General features: G+C 41.3%; 1 protein-coding gene across 1 annotated transcript in view; it reads left to right on the plus strand.

The window, feature by feature from the left end:
* RIOK2 (RIO kinase 2) overlaps positions 1-14,721 on the plus strand; it is a 57,155-nt gene that overhangs the window by 2,257 nt on the left and 40,177 nt on the right. Inside the window, exons 2-4 of the mRNA XM_077462346.1 lie at positions 3,032-3,170; positions 4,681-4,797; positions 7,309-7,484. Coding sequence (XP_077318472.1) covers positions 3,032-3,170; positions 4,681-4,797; positions 7,309-7,484 — 432 coding nt within the window. The remainder of the gene's footprint in view (positions 1-3,031; positions 3,171-4,680; positions 4,798-7,308; positions 7,485-14,721) is intronic.

The following is a 14,721-nucleotide window of genomic DNA, read 5'->3' on the forward strand; positions in this document are numbered from 1 at the left end:
ATGTTAGTGCTTGAGAGAAATTTCCAGTGACTTCAGTGCTCCCCCTCAAGGATCCTTCCTCACCGGATCCTCGCACCCCTACATGGGGTAATGGGCATTTAATTCCACTGTTTCCAGCTGGACCTGCTCGGCTCCTACAGCTGCTGTCTCCACTCCGCGCACCTCCAGGGGTCTTCTTACCAGGGTGTCCCCCCCCCCTTTTTTTTCTTTTTATGTATATAGGGATATATTCAAATGAAATCCTCAAAAGAGACAAAGGATGGCTCCCATGATGTAGTAGTTGTGAAGTTCAAAATTAATTGATTAAAAAAAATCTATTAAAAATATAATAAAAAGAATAAAGATGTAAAGCCATCTATTAAATTGCCAACATCCATCCAGTAAGCTTTAACGACAAAGTCACTTGACTATCTGGTAGACTAATGTATCCAGAAGCAAAAAATATCACTGCTGTATGTGAAATCAAAGCCCCAACCAGGTTAGTTATTTCAAACCCGCTTGAGCATCCGGAAGTGAAGTAGGGTTCCACTGCCAACCTCTGTAGACTGCCCTGCCCACTGCCAGCCTATGTAGACTGCCCTGCCTTCTACTGACCTTTGGGGGCTTGATCTTTATCTAAAGAAGAAAAAAAAAACAATTGTTCTTTCATCTTTTCCATGTCATGGTAGATCTCATATTTGTCAAAGGTTGCCTACCCCTGCTCTGGAGGAACCTTAGGGTTCCATGGAACCTTGGTTGAGAAACCCTGCTGTATGTAATTGTGACTGAGAAAGGTTGAGGGTTAACTGTGTGCCTAACAATGTGGCTTATGTGCTGCTTTTTACTAATCTTTGTTTTTATCCCAGGTCAATCAGCAGGTCAAGGTTTAGCTTCTGACCTGCTGACAGACTCCCGCAATATACAATCACAGCTGGTGTCAGCGAGTGAAGGGGGACGTTTATGTATGTTCCCTAAACCTGGAAACAGGCAGGGGCATACCAGTAGGTTGCTTTGCCTGTATGGGCCTACCATCTGCAGTACATCGCAGGCGGGTTGTCCGCAAGTGCTTAATGAAGTTTGAAGCGGTAGTAAACCCGCACATTTTTTTTTTTTTTTTTTTTTTTTTTTTTAAACCTGCAAAGCAAAAGGCATAATGAGCTAGTATGCACCGCATACTAGCTCATTATGAAATACTTACCTTAGAACGAGGCCCCGACATCTGGCCCGATCCACGCCCAGGGAGCTGACATGCTCCCTCTGCGTTTCTTCCGGGTATCGCGGCTCCGGCCACTGCAGTCAGCGGTGCATACCGAGGGGAATATCTCCTAAACCGTACAGGTTTAGGAGATATTTTTTTTACCTACAGGTAAGCCTTATTATAGGCTTTCCTGTAGGTAAAAGTTAAAAATGTGGGTATACAACCACTTTAAAAAGCTAACCTTACTTTGGAGCCATAAAGCCTCGTACGCACGCTTAGATTTTCAGATGACGGAACGTCTTTTTTTTTTTTTTTGTGTGGCATTCTAGTCTCTCGTCAAAATTGAAGCGGTTACTCGCCATACAAAAATTTTCCTATGATAAAATAGACGTGACATAATGTGTTGCATAGTTTTGGATGTATTCTTTTGTTTCTGAGCATGCGTAGTCTTTCTCTTACAATTTTGTTTGTACGAAAACCATACTAATGAAACGAAAATCGGACATTGAGTTCACATCCGACAAAAATGTTTCCATCCGATTTTCATATCGTGTGCTAGTTGAGTAATTCCTACTTTATGTTGCCATTATCCTTTTTTTATTTACCACTAGGAAACTTGATGCACCAATGTGGATATCCCCAGAGCTGTTAGCCCTTGGACACACGGTCGGAGAATCCGTCGGAATGTGTCCTATCGGACCGTTTTGTTGGATAATCCGACCGTGTGTGGTATGCATCGGACTGTTTCCGTCGGAATATCTGTCGGACCCAATTTTCCAGCAAACTGGTCCGATCGGACATAATCCGATCATGTGTAGAGAATTCCGATCAGACAAAGTGCCACGCATGCTCAGATCAAATTCCTATATCAAAGCTATTGGCTACTAGCCTGAACGTAGTCCCATCGTAACTAAATTACGTCATCACGTTCTGAACGATCGGATTTTCCAACAACTTTGTCCGACCGTGTGTATGCAACAGTTTTGGACAGTTTTGGACAAGATCCGACGGATTTGGTTGTCGGTTGTCGGAATCTCCGACCGTGTGTACAAGGGCTTACAGTTGCTCTGCTTTGCGAAAAACTCTGGTCTATTAACACGGGTAGTCCTGGCAAATTCACTCAAATCTAGGACAATTGTCTAGGCACTCCTGGTCTAGCCCCTTTTCAATTGGTCAGAGATGTTGAGTGGGGATGACTCCTCTGGTCTAGTGTGAGACTACGCTTTACCTCTTCTACAACTTCCCTTAGCTGGGTATAAATAACCGTACAGACATGAAATTTATGGTTTTACACACTCTTTATTGTGATTTATTTATCTTTACAATACTGTCATATGACACATGTAAAGTACTACTTACCTTTTCCCTTATAGTGATGTCTTGGCTTTTGTGCTTGCTCTACTTAGTTTTTTTCCCTTCTATATTTTGTTTCTGACGGTTCGTAGGGCTGTTTTTTTTTTAGGGTTTTTTTTCTACTTTCCTAGAAGCCAGTAGAGTTCTTGCAGAAAAAAACAATTGATGCTTGTAAAAGTGTCTAATGCTTTTATAAGCATTTAGGTGCATTTACAGGCATTAAGCACTTAAAAAAATGTATTTTGGTGATAGAAATGCATTAACGTGCGAACACTAAACACGCCTAGTGTTTACAAGCGTTTATTTTCTGCACATCTGCTCCTGGAAGCCTTATAAGGCCTTATACTTGTACCAAGTTTACACAGCCAGTGTGCTTTTTTGCATACAAAAAAAAATGTATCAAACTTGTTAGTTTATTTTAATAAAAAGTATCTGATTAAAAAAGTTGATGTCCTGGAACTTGAGTTATCTTGTAAAATAACATTTTCTTTTCCATTTTAGGTGGAAATGGGTATGAAGAACCATGAGATAGTGCCTGCAAGTTTAATAGCCTCTATAGCCAGCCTCAAGCATGGTGGTTGCAACAAAGTTCTGCGGGAGTTGGTAAAACACAAACTCGTTGCATATGAGCGTACAAAGAGTGAGTATTAATACATTTTCTTTTATCGTAATGTCTTCTTAAATATTAGCATATGTATTATTTGTACTGTTTCACATCTGCTTTAGTTCTTAAAGCAGTTATAAAGTCAGAGGTTTTTTTTTATGCTTAATGCATTCTTTGCATGCCTCCCGGATTGTGACAATGACAACATTGCAACATGTGTGTAGAAATGGCCACTTCTAATCTTAGTGGGAAGCCCGTGTGACAGTCGGGAAACAAGTGCACAGTTGGTTTACAGAGACTGAAGAGAACTTCGTTATCCTATAAAGAAGGAAGACAAGGACCTTTAATGTCAGAATAAGTGTTATTTTATAGCATGCTGCAGGTGTGAATTGACACTACATTAAGAGCCTGTTTCCTCACATGCAGTGCTTTTATTTTTTTTATGCTTTAAAACGCATGGAAAGTATCTTATATGGGTTCTACCGGTGCAGTGTGTCTAGTTCAAGAAAAAATACAACATGCTGCTTTTTTTTTTCTGCACAGAACTCTACTGAAACTCAGTAAAAAGCATACAAATGTATCAAAAATTAACCAGACCCCAGTTCAGTGAAAAACATTTTTTATATATATAATTAGTGTGCACAATAAGTAAAAATCAATAAATTGTGTTATTGCTCAAAAACAATCATAAAAAAAGTTAATAATTTCTGTTATTCATCAATCCAAAATATGTTTGCTATTTTGACTCTCTAACACCGTAATTCTGTGACTGAGAAGTGCGAATTAAATTGCGCTCACCAGAAGAATTCGGCCAGCAAGTGACCGTCAGGCATGGATAATATAAATACAAATTCTTTCAATTCATGGGTAAAGCTCCACCATATTCAACATCAATTTATTGATTTTTACTTATTGTGCACATATTATTTTATATATAGTCACATTTATGTTATTTTTTGATCTTCTAATATTGTTCATTCATTGATTCATTCATTAATTTATTAATTTTTTGCCATTTTCACTTGATTGACCAGTTAGTGCCCTTTTGAGCTTCCTTTATTTTTATTTTTTTTATTTTTGTTCACTAATTTAAGAGCAGCACTGGTATCTAATTCTTTCATCAGTTTACAGTGGGGGCCGTTCCCTTGTTATATATTTTAAATACAAGGCTACTGCTGAGGCATAATCAGCATTTCTAAGTGTCCCCTAGCAAATAGCAACTCTTTACATTTTAAATTCAAGATGATTTTATAGTTTTGTGTGCGTTTGTTCCTATTGGAAAGGTTTTACCCATCCTTCCTGTTGGGACAAAGGTAAAAACGTAAAACACATTTTTAGTGGAGAGATTAGAGCCTTTTATTGCTGTCTTTGCCTTCCTGTTCTGTAACTACCACTTCTCAGGCATCGCAGGCACAAGAGGTATGGGAAAATCTCCCCATTGGGGTCACAAATAGGAATACAAACCACAGACATTTTTGTCTCTTTCCCAGTGTATCTTTATTTGGGCCTTAGTTTAAAAAAAAATTATTTCTGTTATGTATTTTAGCTGTTCAGGGTTACCGGCTAATATATGGCGGCTATGATTATCTGGCGCTCAAAACTCTCTCTTCTCGGGATGTTGTTACTTCAGTTGGAAACCAAATGGGTGTTGGAAAAGAATCAGGTAGGTGTAATTTAAAAAGAAAATAGTGATTCAGAAAAGCATTTTCTATGCAGTATTTTCATTATTGTGTTTTATTTTGGCATTTAAAATTGTATTTAACCTTTTGGTATTATAAACATAAATTTACTAAATCTACTGCGTGTATTTTATATATATTTTTTCTGTTTATTGTATGAAAGAGTACTAATTATCTCAGTCTAAGGTGGCTTTTAACTTTTGAGCCAAGCCCACTTTTATATGGGAGCCCCCACTCTCCCACCCCCAAAAATACTTCTTATTAAAGGCTCAAAAAATAAACAATTAGAGCTAAAAAGAAATGTTTTGAACCATTACTCATGGATGCAGCCTTTAGAGCCTCGTAAGATTTACTTTGGCCTCATTTGGGAACCAAGTACCCCAATTCCTGTGAAAATTTACCTTCCGCCCAATGCAAGTACATTTCACATTTTAAGGACCTGTGTCAATGATCTTTAATAAAATATTAGGCCGCAATTGATGAATATTTTCATAATCGATTAGTTGGTTAATAAACTTAAAAAAAAAAAAAAAAAAAAAAAAAAAAAAAAAGTGTGGTGTATAATTTAGTTAATATGTAAAGTTTAAAAAAAAAAAAAGCAATTTATTCTTAAATATCTGGCCCATTAATCAATTAATTTTATAATCGAGTAATGGATTAGTTGTTTTTTAAAATTGAAAGCCCCTTTAAATTTTATATCTATTGCTTCAAAATGTAAGACAAGCAAAAAAGTTTTTTTTTTTCTTAGTTTTAGATAGAATTGAAGAGTTTTAAAACCCCTGTCCCATTTTGAATGGCACCTCAATATGTCACGAACACATCAGTGTTGATGTGCGTTGTAGCCCATTAGGTTTGAGCCCATGTTTACATTGGGCCGAGTTTCAAATCAGTGGCTATTGCCGGCAATGGCATCATCCATATCGGCGCAGCGCCAGCTTTCCCAAAAGTAGTTCCTGTAAGTCTTTTGGTGACTTCGGGGGCAATTTGAATAAACATCTGTGCATGAACCCGAAGTCTGACTACATTGCCAGTTTGAAATCGCGCAAATTCAGTGTAAACCTGGGCTTAATCTGCTGCCTAATGGAATTCCCAAAACTGCTCAAAAAAATGCATGCGTGCCAGTGAAATTCATACTGGTATGAGAGAGCCCTCACCTACTGTCATGCGAACAAAGGGTTGTAAGATAAGAGAGGGAACTCTTCAATAACAGAAAAAAATTTGCTTTTGTTTAGTAGAGTAGTGAAAGGCTAGAACCCCAGATCAGATTTGTATTTCTGCCTGGGTCAGTGTTGCAGCTTCTACTTTACATCTGGCCAAACTGTTGTCAGCAGGAAAGGAATTAAGGGCCCTTTCATACGGGCTGTCTGATCGGGTCCACCTGTCAGTTTTTTCGGCAGAGCGGCAGTTGTCAGCGGACACATTATATGATCTGATCCTGTCTGCAAAATCCAGACAGATGGTGGTCCTATTTTTCATCTTTTGGATTGGATATGATTGGATGAAAACGGACAGGCAGTCTGTTTTCATCCAATCTCCCCATAGAGGAGAGCGGGACTGGGTCTGTCTCCACTCTGCTCAGTAAGCGGAGAGGGACCTGCCATACTCCACTCCGCAAAGCAGATACCCCGCTGAGCAAGTAAAGTCTGGCAAATACAGGCACCCTTGTGAAAGGGGCCTTAGGGTAAATCTCACTAACTGAGCCACAGGTAGCAGTAAAAACTAGGTTGGCGCTGTAATCCTTCCCCAGTCTATGTAAAACTAGAAAAATAAAATGATTTGGCTTGACCAAGTAATTCTACTCGGAATGAGTTTAGGATGCATTGACACTTGTGAATGAACAGTGCCTGTGATGTATATGCGAGAAGCAGCCACCTTGAAAGCATGTAATCACTTATGCTGAAATCACATGTGAGAGATCCGCTCTGGAGGCAAACTGTCTGCCTGCCCTATAGTGAATAAAATCTGAAGCAGAGGTTACCTGCAGTGAAAACTGCATGTCAAAAATAGAAAGTAAATCTTGACTTCTCCTGTAAAGCTTGGATCTACATCCTCTTGCAAATGCTTAAGCCCCGTACACACTATCAGATTGTCTGCTGAGTTTTTCCTTCAGATTTACCAAAACCATATAATATGAGGTCAAACCTTAGGAGTTTCAATGTGTATGCAATCAGGCAGGCCCTTCTACTACATGGTTTTGGTAATTCTGAAGGAAAAACTCAGCAGACAATCTGATAGTGTGTACGGGGCTTTACTTATCCTTTAATACAATGGATGGTCCAACTGATGACTACAGAGTCTTTGGAGGCAGGAGTTAGAAGCTTGACCTAGACAGGTACAGGTTATATTCTGCTCTATGTATATTTTGAACTCCTGCATGTCCTGCGTTTTCATTGAGTTTGTATGTTTTCAGTTCCAACTTTCCAAATGTGTGTTGGTTTGGATTTAATGTTCACCAATGACCTTCTTGCCTGCATTTTGCACATTCCTATATCTAGATATCTACATTGTTGCAAACGAAGAAGAGCAGCAGCTTGCATTAAAACTTCATCGTCTTGGAAGAACTTCCTTCCGCAATCTTAAAAATAAGCGGGATTATCACAAGCATCGGCACAAGATGTCGTGGCTCTATCTGTCACGTCTGGCTGCCATGAAGGAGTTTGCGTATATGAAGGTAATATCTAGAAAAATAGTCCGTTTTTTATTTTGACATGAATTGATTGACTAGGCAAAGTATTGTACATTGGAAGAAAAAAAAAAAACAATTATTTTATTTATTATTTACATGTACTTGCTGTATATTGCGCCGACAGTTTACACAGTGCTTTACATATGTTATACATTCACATCAGCAACTGCCCTCAGGAAGCCTTCTATCAAAGGTCCTAAACTCGCATTCATACATACACATACTAAGTCCAATTTAAACAGGGGCAAATTAACCTCTCAGCATGTCTTTGGAGTTTGATGGTCTCCCTCCCTTCAACGCACCCACCATGCCTGTCCCCTGGGTCCACAGATGGGAGAGCACAGCTCAAAGTATAGTAGGTGTGTGTGGTGGTGGGGGGGGGGGTGGGGGGTGGGGGGGTGATGTACCATGGGTGTGTAGACCTGCTCAATGCTTCCACCAGACAGTCTGCTTGGATATTTAAACACATTCTGGGTTGCTCTTGTGTGTGTGAACTCCACCTGCTGCCAGCGTATGCCATACATTAATGGCAGCTAAGGCTCAGTTCACACTACTGTGACCTGAGGCCATTTGCTGGTGACTTCATGTGACTTAGAGGCAAAGGATGGGCTACAACACAGGGAATGCCAGGATAATCTTCCTGTAATGTCCGATTTGAATCGCAACAATATAGACGGGCTTCCGACTTCGAAGTGACTTCCATTAAAGTCTATGGGCACGTAGACAGAGAGAGTTCCTGAAAGCAGTACAGGAACCTTTCCTAAAGTCAGAGCAACTTCAATAGGGCTAATTAAGACAGCTCTCATTGACTAACATGAGATTTTACATGGCATGTGACTTGGGGTCTCAAAAGTCGGATCCCAAATTGTGGCAGTGTGAACCGAGTCTAAAGCACCGTACTCACTGGCAGAATGCTGGGCAACATCGGTTGGTTCAATAAAAACTAGCCCCTGTGTATGGAAGCTGGTTAGACCAAAGCCGCCTGAATATGTTTTTTTTTTGTTTGTTTTTTTTCGTTCATCATGCTAGTGTAGAATAAACTCCGTACCATGCTTAAAGGGTTAAACCTTCAGGTGTTTTTAAACACTTTCAGTAGTTGATTTATTCACTTACTTGAGTATACAGCTTCTTTATCTTTTCTTTCCCATTTTCCAGTGGTAAATGGGTTGAAAATTGCACTGCGGAGGATTGCACAGAAATGGGTGCAATTCTTGTGTAAACTGACACTGAGTCTCCTTTCTGTTGCAGAATCCTAAGGAGCATCCTTGCATGCAGGCACTACAGTTGTCTCTAGACACTGTACACACACATAAGCACACAGCCCTGTATCTTAGAATGGCAAGACACTCCCTTGGTCCTACTTTCTATTCTCCCCCTACCTTTTCCGTACTAACAGACTGACTGGAGACTTTGCTTTCCTATAAAAAACTGAAGTTGTAAACTGCAGTTGGTAAGTTAAGACATTTTAACAAATTGTTTACTGGGGAATGTTTTTAGTTTATTGTTAAAATTAAAAAAAGATTTTAATATGACTTTACCAACCCCCAAGTTTGACCTTCTGTCTTTTCTGGTATCCATTCAGTGACAAAGCTATAGAACACACCTTTGTGTCTGGGAATATGGAAACTGAATTTAAAAATATTTTATTTTTCATACATCATGGGACACAGAGTCGGGCTAATATTCATTACCTACTGGGTTATACTCTATCTCCAGGTGAATGGACAATGGTAGAACAAAGGTCTTCAGACAGGAAATTAACCACTATATAACTCATCCCATACAGGAATCACTTCAGTTTTTTACCAGTGTCTGCAAGGTGGATGGCACGGTTTGTTTGAACTCTCTGGGCTCCATTTCTCTAGTCTCACAAACGGTTCTTAAATGAATCATGGGATTGACCGATCGGCTCCATTTGACACAGGCTTTACATGCTTAGATAAATGTTACCCGAGCTTCACAAATAAGGGTGCTGTACAGGTCCAAAGGAGTGGACCCTAAACATGAAAAGGGTACCCAGTCCTTGAAGGTCCTCAAGTGACAGAAACCCGCTGTGATTATTGTGGGGTGTCCCAGTGATTGTTACAATCAGTCAAGCTAGCTAGAGGCTGGACACTTATGTACGGTGACCATACGGGGGAGTTTTGGGCTAGCTGTGGGTTTTTGCAAAGTGTACCCTTCCCCCTTTTTTTTTTTTTTTTCACATGAGTCGCTAAGTGTCGCTTGGCAGGCTAAAGGTGCTTAGCAGGATTGTTACATAGGAACTTGGGAGGTCTTAATGTCTTCAAAAAAGTGTCACGGGACTAACGCTGTAGGGAAGGGCACACCGATGTCCTCAATAGTTCCTGATTAACCTAGTCATATCCCTAGTGTTGTTACCCCTGAAAGACCAGAGGCTTCCGGGGAATCTGTGCCGCTGCGCCTATCTGGTATTGTGCCTACAGTCAACGCTGCTGCTTCACCCTTTATCACTAAGGATGAACTGTCCTCAGCCCTAGCCAGGTTAGAGCACAGGATTGCTGGCATGATTGCCTCCATCCCGCAGGGTAGCAGCAAGTGTGACAGATTCCCCCTCCCTGGAGCCTCCTAGAGCAATCTGGACAAGAAGATATCCAGTTGATCTCTGCCTTTCAGTTGCAGAGGCTTTTGATCCCGACTCTGACCAAAATTGTTTGTTCTTACTTTGTTTCCTCTTGCCGAGGTGACTGAGGCCCCCCTGTCATCTCTGGGATCCCTGAGGCCTCTTCAGGCCACACAGGCTTTCCCTCTACACCCCCTGTTGGATCAGGCAGTGTATGCTGATTGGGAACATCCTGGCAGGATGGACAAATATATCTAAAAGATCTCCAGAGGTAAGAGTTCTCTACTTCCTGTGAAGAAAAGCACCAGACGTCCCTCATTTAAAACCTCAGGGACTGCTTCCTCCAATGTCTCAGCGTCAAGGGGGTTCTGCCTCCACCTTGGCACTAGGGCCAGGGGCAAGCCACAGGGCCAGAAGATGCCCTGGGTCCAAGATTCTTCTAAACCTAGCACCAAGCCCTCCTTTTGAGGGGAAGCCCCCACTTTATCGAGTGGGGGGAAGGCTGCTGCACTTTGCAGACATTTTGGAGAACAATAATTAAGAACGAGTGGGTCATCTCAATTATATCTCGCGGTTACAAGCTAGAGTTGCCGGGGATTCCTCCTCAGAGGTTTTTAAGATCCAGCGTTCCCTCAGATCCTCCAAAAAGAAACATATTGCTTCAGGCACTACATCATCTAGTACATCAAGGAGTGAATGTAGAGGTTCTGGTATCCAAAAGGGGTACATCTTTCAGCCTCATCAGAGGTTCCTATGTTTTGTAGTAGAGGAACATCATTTTCAGTTTGTGGCTCTACCCTTTGGGCTGGCTACAGCTCCCCGGGTGTTCACAAAGGTCCTAGCACCAGTACTGGGTCTTTTAAGGATCATGGTGCTCGGGTATCTGGACGACCCTCTACTCGGATCACTCATTACAGGCACTAGAACAGAGCATAATATGCACAGTGCGGTATTTTAAAAGCTTAGACTGGATCAAAAATACCAAAAAGTCAGCCTTGAAACGACGGGGTCGGGTTATGACCTGTTCTTTCCTTTTTGCCAAAAAGTGGTGTCGGACTTTCATTTAAATCGGGATATTATTTTGCCTTCTTTATTCTCTCTCTTGCCTTTGTTCAGCGGAAGAGAGATGACTGCATTCTTTGGATGTTGTCTGGGCAGTCAAGGTTTATTTGTCTAGATCCAAAGATCAGGCTCCTTTTTTTGTTTTACCAAAAGGACCCAAGAAAGGGCAGACAGCTTCCATTCCAAATTGGGACTGTCAGTTGGTCATTCAGGCCTACGGTCTGAAACGTAAAGCTCCTCCCTTTAGGGTGAGAGCTCATTCTACCAGGGGTGTAGGAACCTCCTTGGCTTTTAGCCATCAGGTATCTGTGGCTCAGATTTGTAAGACTGCTACCTGTTCTTCAGTGCAAACTTTCGCAGAATGTTATCGAGTGGATGTTCGAGCAGCCTAGAAATCGTCTTTTGGCCGCAGCGTACTGCGGTCTGCCGTATAAGTTCTGATGGCTATTGTTTTGTTTGGCAGGGTGTCTCCCTCCCCTCAAGGCTATTGCCCTGGGACATCCAATTAGGTAATGAACATTAGCCTGACTCTGTGTCCCATGATGTACTCCAAAGAAAAGGATTTTACAGGTAAGTGTGGCGAAAAAATCCAAATTTCTTATAAGACAGTTACAACGTTGGAGGGTATCTGCACTTATTTTGTAATCCTCCTAGCTACCATCAACACCCACTTTTTCCCTCTAAACTGTACAGCGCAATGTGATGAAGCCTGCTTTATTCCCATAACCAAATTTATCACTGCTGTTTTCTACTAAGCAGAAAATAAAATACTGTTGGCCATTGGAAAAAATAAATGACATAAGTGCTGAGCTTTTCAGCCTAGTACACACGGTTCGATTGTTGGAAGGAGGATTGTCTGTTAACTAGGGCTGCAACTAACGATTATTTTCATAATCGATTAGTTGGCTGATTATTGTTTCGATTAATCGGTTAATAACCTTAAAAAAAAAAAGTCAAATTTGACATTCATTTTCAGCCACAGTGATGGGAAAATTTGGAAATAATAGAAAACTTCTTGGTCACAGGAATTTTCAGACAGTGTATGTGGTTTTTGTTCAGAAATGAAGTGAAAATTTCAAACAATTCTTTCATTCAGCGAATGTACAAAGATTTTTCATCTGACTATGCTCTCCTGAAAATTGATCCGTGAGGCCAGCATAAGGCTCTGTACACACCTAAGCAGTTTTTTCTTTTGATCTGTTTCTGCAGTACTTTTTGCTGTGCGTTTTGATTTTTGCGCACGTGATTTTACTGCAATTTGCTGTTTTTTTTTTTTTGTTTTTTTTTGGGCAGATTAAACACAAATTGCTGCAAAAAACGCATTACATTCTTTTCTGCAGCTTCTCCATTGAAGTACATTGAACAAAAAAAAGCACAGTTTCGCGTTAAAATTCCCGGACCCTTTCCAAATATGCAGCCACTGAAAAAAAGCACAGATATGAACGTGTCCCATAGGAAACCATGTAAATGAACTGTAGTGCGTTTTCTGCAAAAATTAGGGGTGCAACAGATCAAACTCACGGATCGGATCGTTCCTCGGATCTGAGTCACAGATCGGATTATTTTTCGGATCAGCAAATAATTGAATTTGCAAAAACCTGTGAAAATTCCACCACCATATAGTCCCCAATGTAATATCCACGTCATCTCCCCCACTGTAATATCCACGTCACCCCCCCCCCCCCCCCCCCCCCACTGTAATATTCGCTGAGTATTGGCTGGGTTATGGCAGAGTATTGGCTGGTTATGGAGGGATGGCTGTCACAGATCAGCGCTGTGGGCACTACAGATCCAGTCCACAGCGCTGCTGACACCGATCTCTCCCCTCCACAGATTAGTACAGAGAGGGGAGGAAGGGACAGGCGTCATGACATGTCGCCTGTTTGTTTACAAGTGATTGCTCCATCATTTGACGGAGCGATCACATTGTAAATGGCCTGGGTGTAGAAAGATGGCCGCTGCTTCGGAGCTAGGCCGAAGCCGCGGCCTTTCCTAAGGCTCCACGGTTAGCGGCGTGTGCCGATCCGAGCGGGGTGACCCGTTCGGATCACAGATCGGTGACGATCCATTGCACCCCTAGCAAAAAGCACCAATAAACATATAGATGTGAACCAGGCCTAAGACGTGTAATAACATAATGGGGTTAAAAAGACTAAAATTAGCCCTTTATAGTACAAAAAAGCATTCACTACTAGAAGGGGCTCATTTTTTTTACTGTAGAACAGTGAAAGTAATATTTACAGTAGTGATTATATTTTTATACTATAAAGGGCTCATTTTAGTTTTTTTTTTAAACCCCATTATGTTACTGGCCGATTTAATCGATTATGAAAATAGTAATCGATTCATTTCATAATCAATCGATTCGTTGTTTCAGCCCTACTCTTAACAGACTGTCCTAAATTCTTACTATTTAGACAATTGTTTTCCAATTTTTGGTCAACAAATTTTGGATGGCAGGCTAGTAAATTTTCATGCGACAAGCTCACGCCAGCTCATGTATCGGCTTTTAGGTTCTTTCCCTGTTTATCTGACCGCACCCCACCTACCCCTATTACAAGTCACATGCATGTTCTCCACCCCTCTGATGCCTTTTGTAAGCAACCACACTTCAGCATTTTATGCTAGAAAGGCAATTCTGCTACACTGGAAGGGAGCCACCCCTCCAGCAATGCACTTCTGGAGAACTCTTATCAACAAAGCTCTCCCGCTATATAAGTTGACCTACCTGGGCGGCAACCGTCCTAAAAGGTTTGCCAAGATATGGGACCCTTGGGTTTCGTGAGGAACAGCTGGTCATTGATTAGGGTATAGAGTTTAGGGAACACCATCTTATAACCTGTAACAATAACTGTAGAGATCCTAGGCTATACGTACTGAAGCCCAGGTACAATGGAAACACCCGACCCCACTGGATACATGTGCACCGTCTACACATACAGCATGATATGACCACTGCTTAATGTTGTTACTTGTTCTGTTTTCTGTCTCTTTATGGAAAATAAAAAAACTTTGTTAAAAAAGAAACCACACTTCTACCTTCACACTTCTACCTACGGTCATGTGTGCAAGACTGAACACAGCAGTTCCAGCCTTCCCAGGGCCCCCCTGCTGACCTTATGGGGCCCTGGAGTACTGCTCCTACCCTCCCTATCAGTGGCTCTCCTGAAGGGGAGAACTACAAAGTTATAGCATTGACCTGCCCAGCAACGAGGGGAGCTTAAAATTAGAATCGCCACAAGATCACTGTTATCGGCTCCGAGAGAGGGCCCCCCCTCCTGCCACGCTCCAGTGCCCTCCGCCGCTTATTGGCTGAGGTGATCGGATCTTCACCCTTGCTGGGTATGGAGATGAGTGAAGGGAAAATGGCCCTACCGGTCTCCATAACATTGCAGGGTGGGAAGTGACATCAAAACGTCTCTTCCACCCGTAGCTCTTAAAGTGCTTTTTTTATTTTATTTTATTTTTTTTTCATGAGAAAATTGTATTTTTATGTATTACATTTTAGTGTAAATATGACGTGAGGTCTTTTTGACAGCAGATCTCACATTTAAGAGGTCCTGTCGGGCTTCTTTTTTT

Source organism: Lithobates pipiens, unplaced genomic scaffold, assembly GCF_037356315.1.
Source record: "Lithobates pipiens isolate NorthernLeopardFrog02 unplaced genomic scaffold, aLitPip1_a1.2 Scaffold_3, whole genome shotgun sequence".
NCBI classification, from domain to species: domain Eukaryota; kingdom Metazoa; phylum Chordata; class Amphibia; order Anura; family Ranidae; genus Lithobates; species Lithobates pipiens.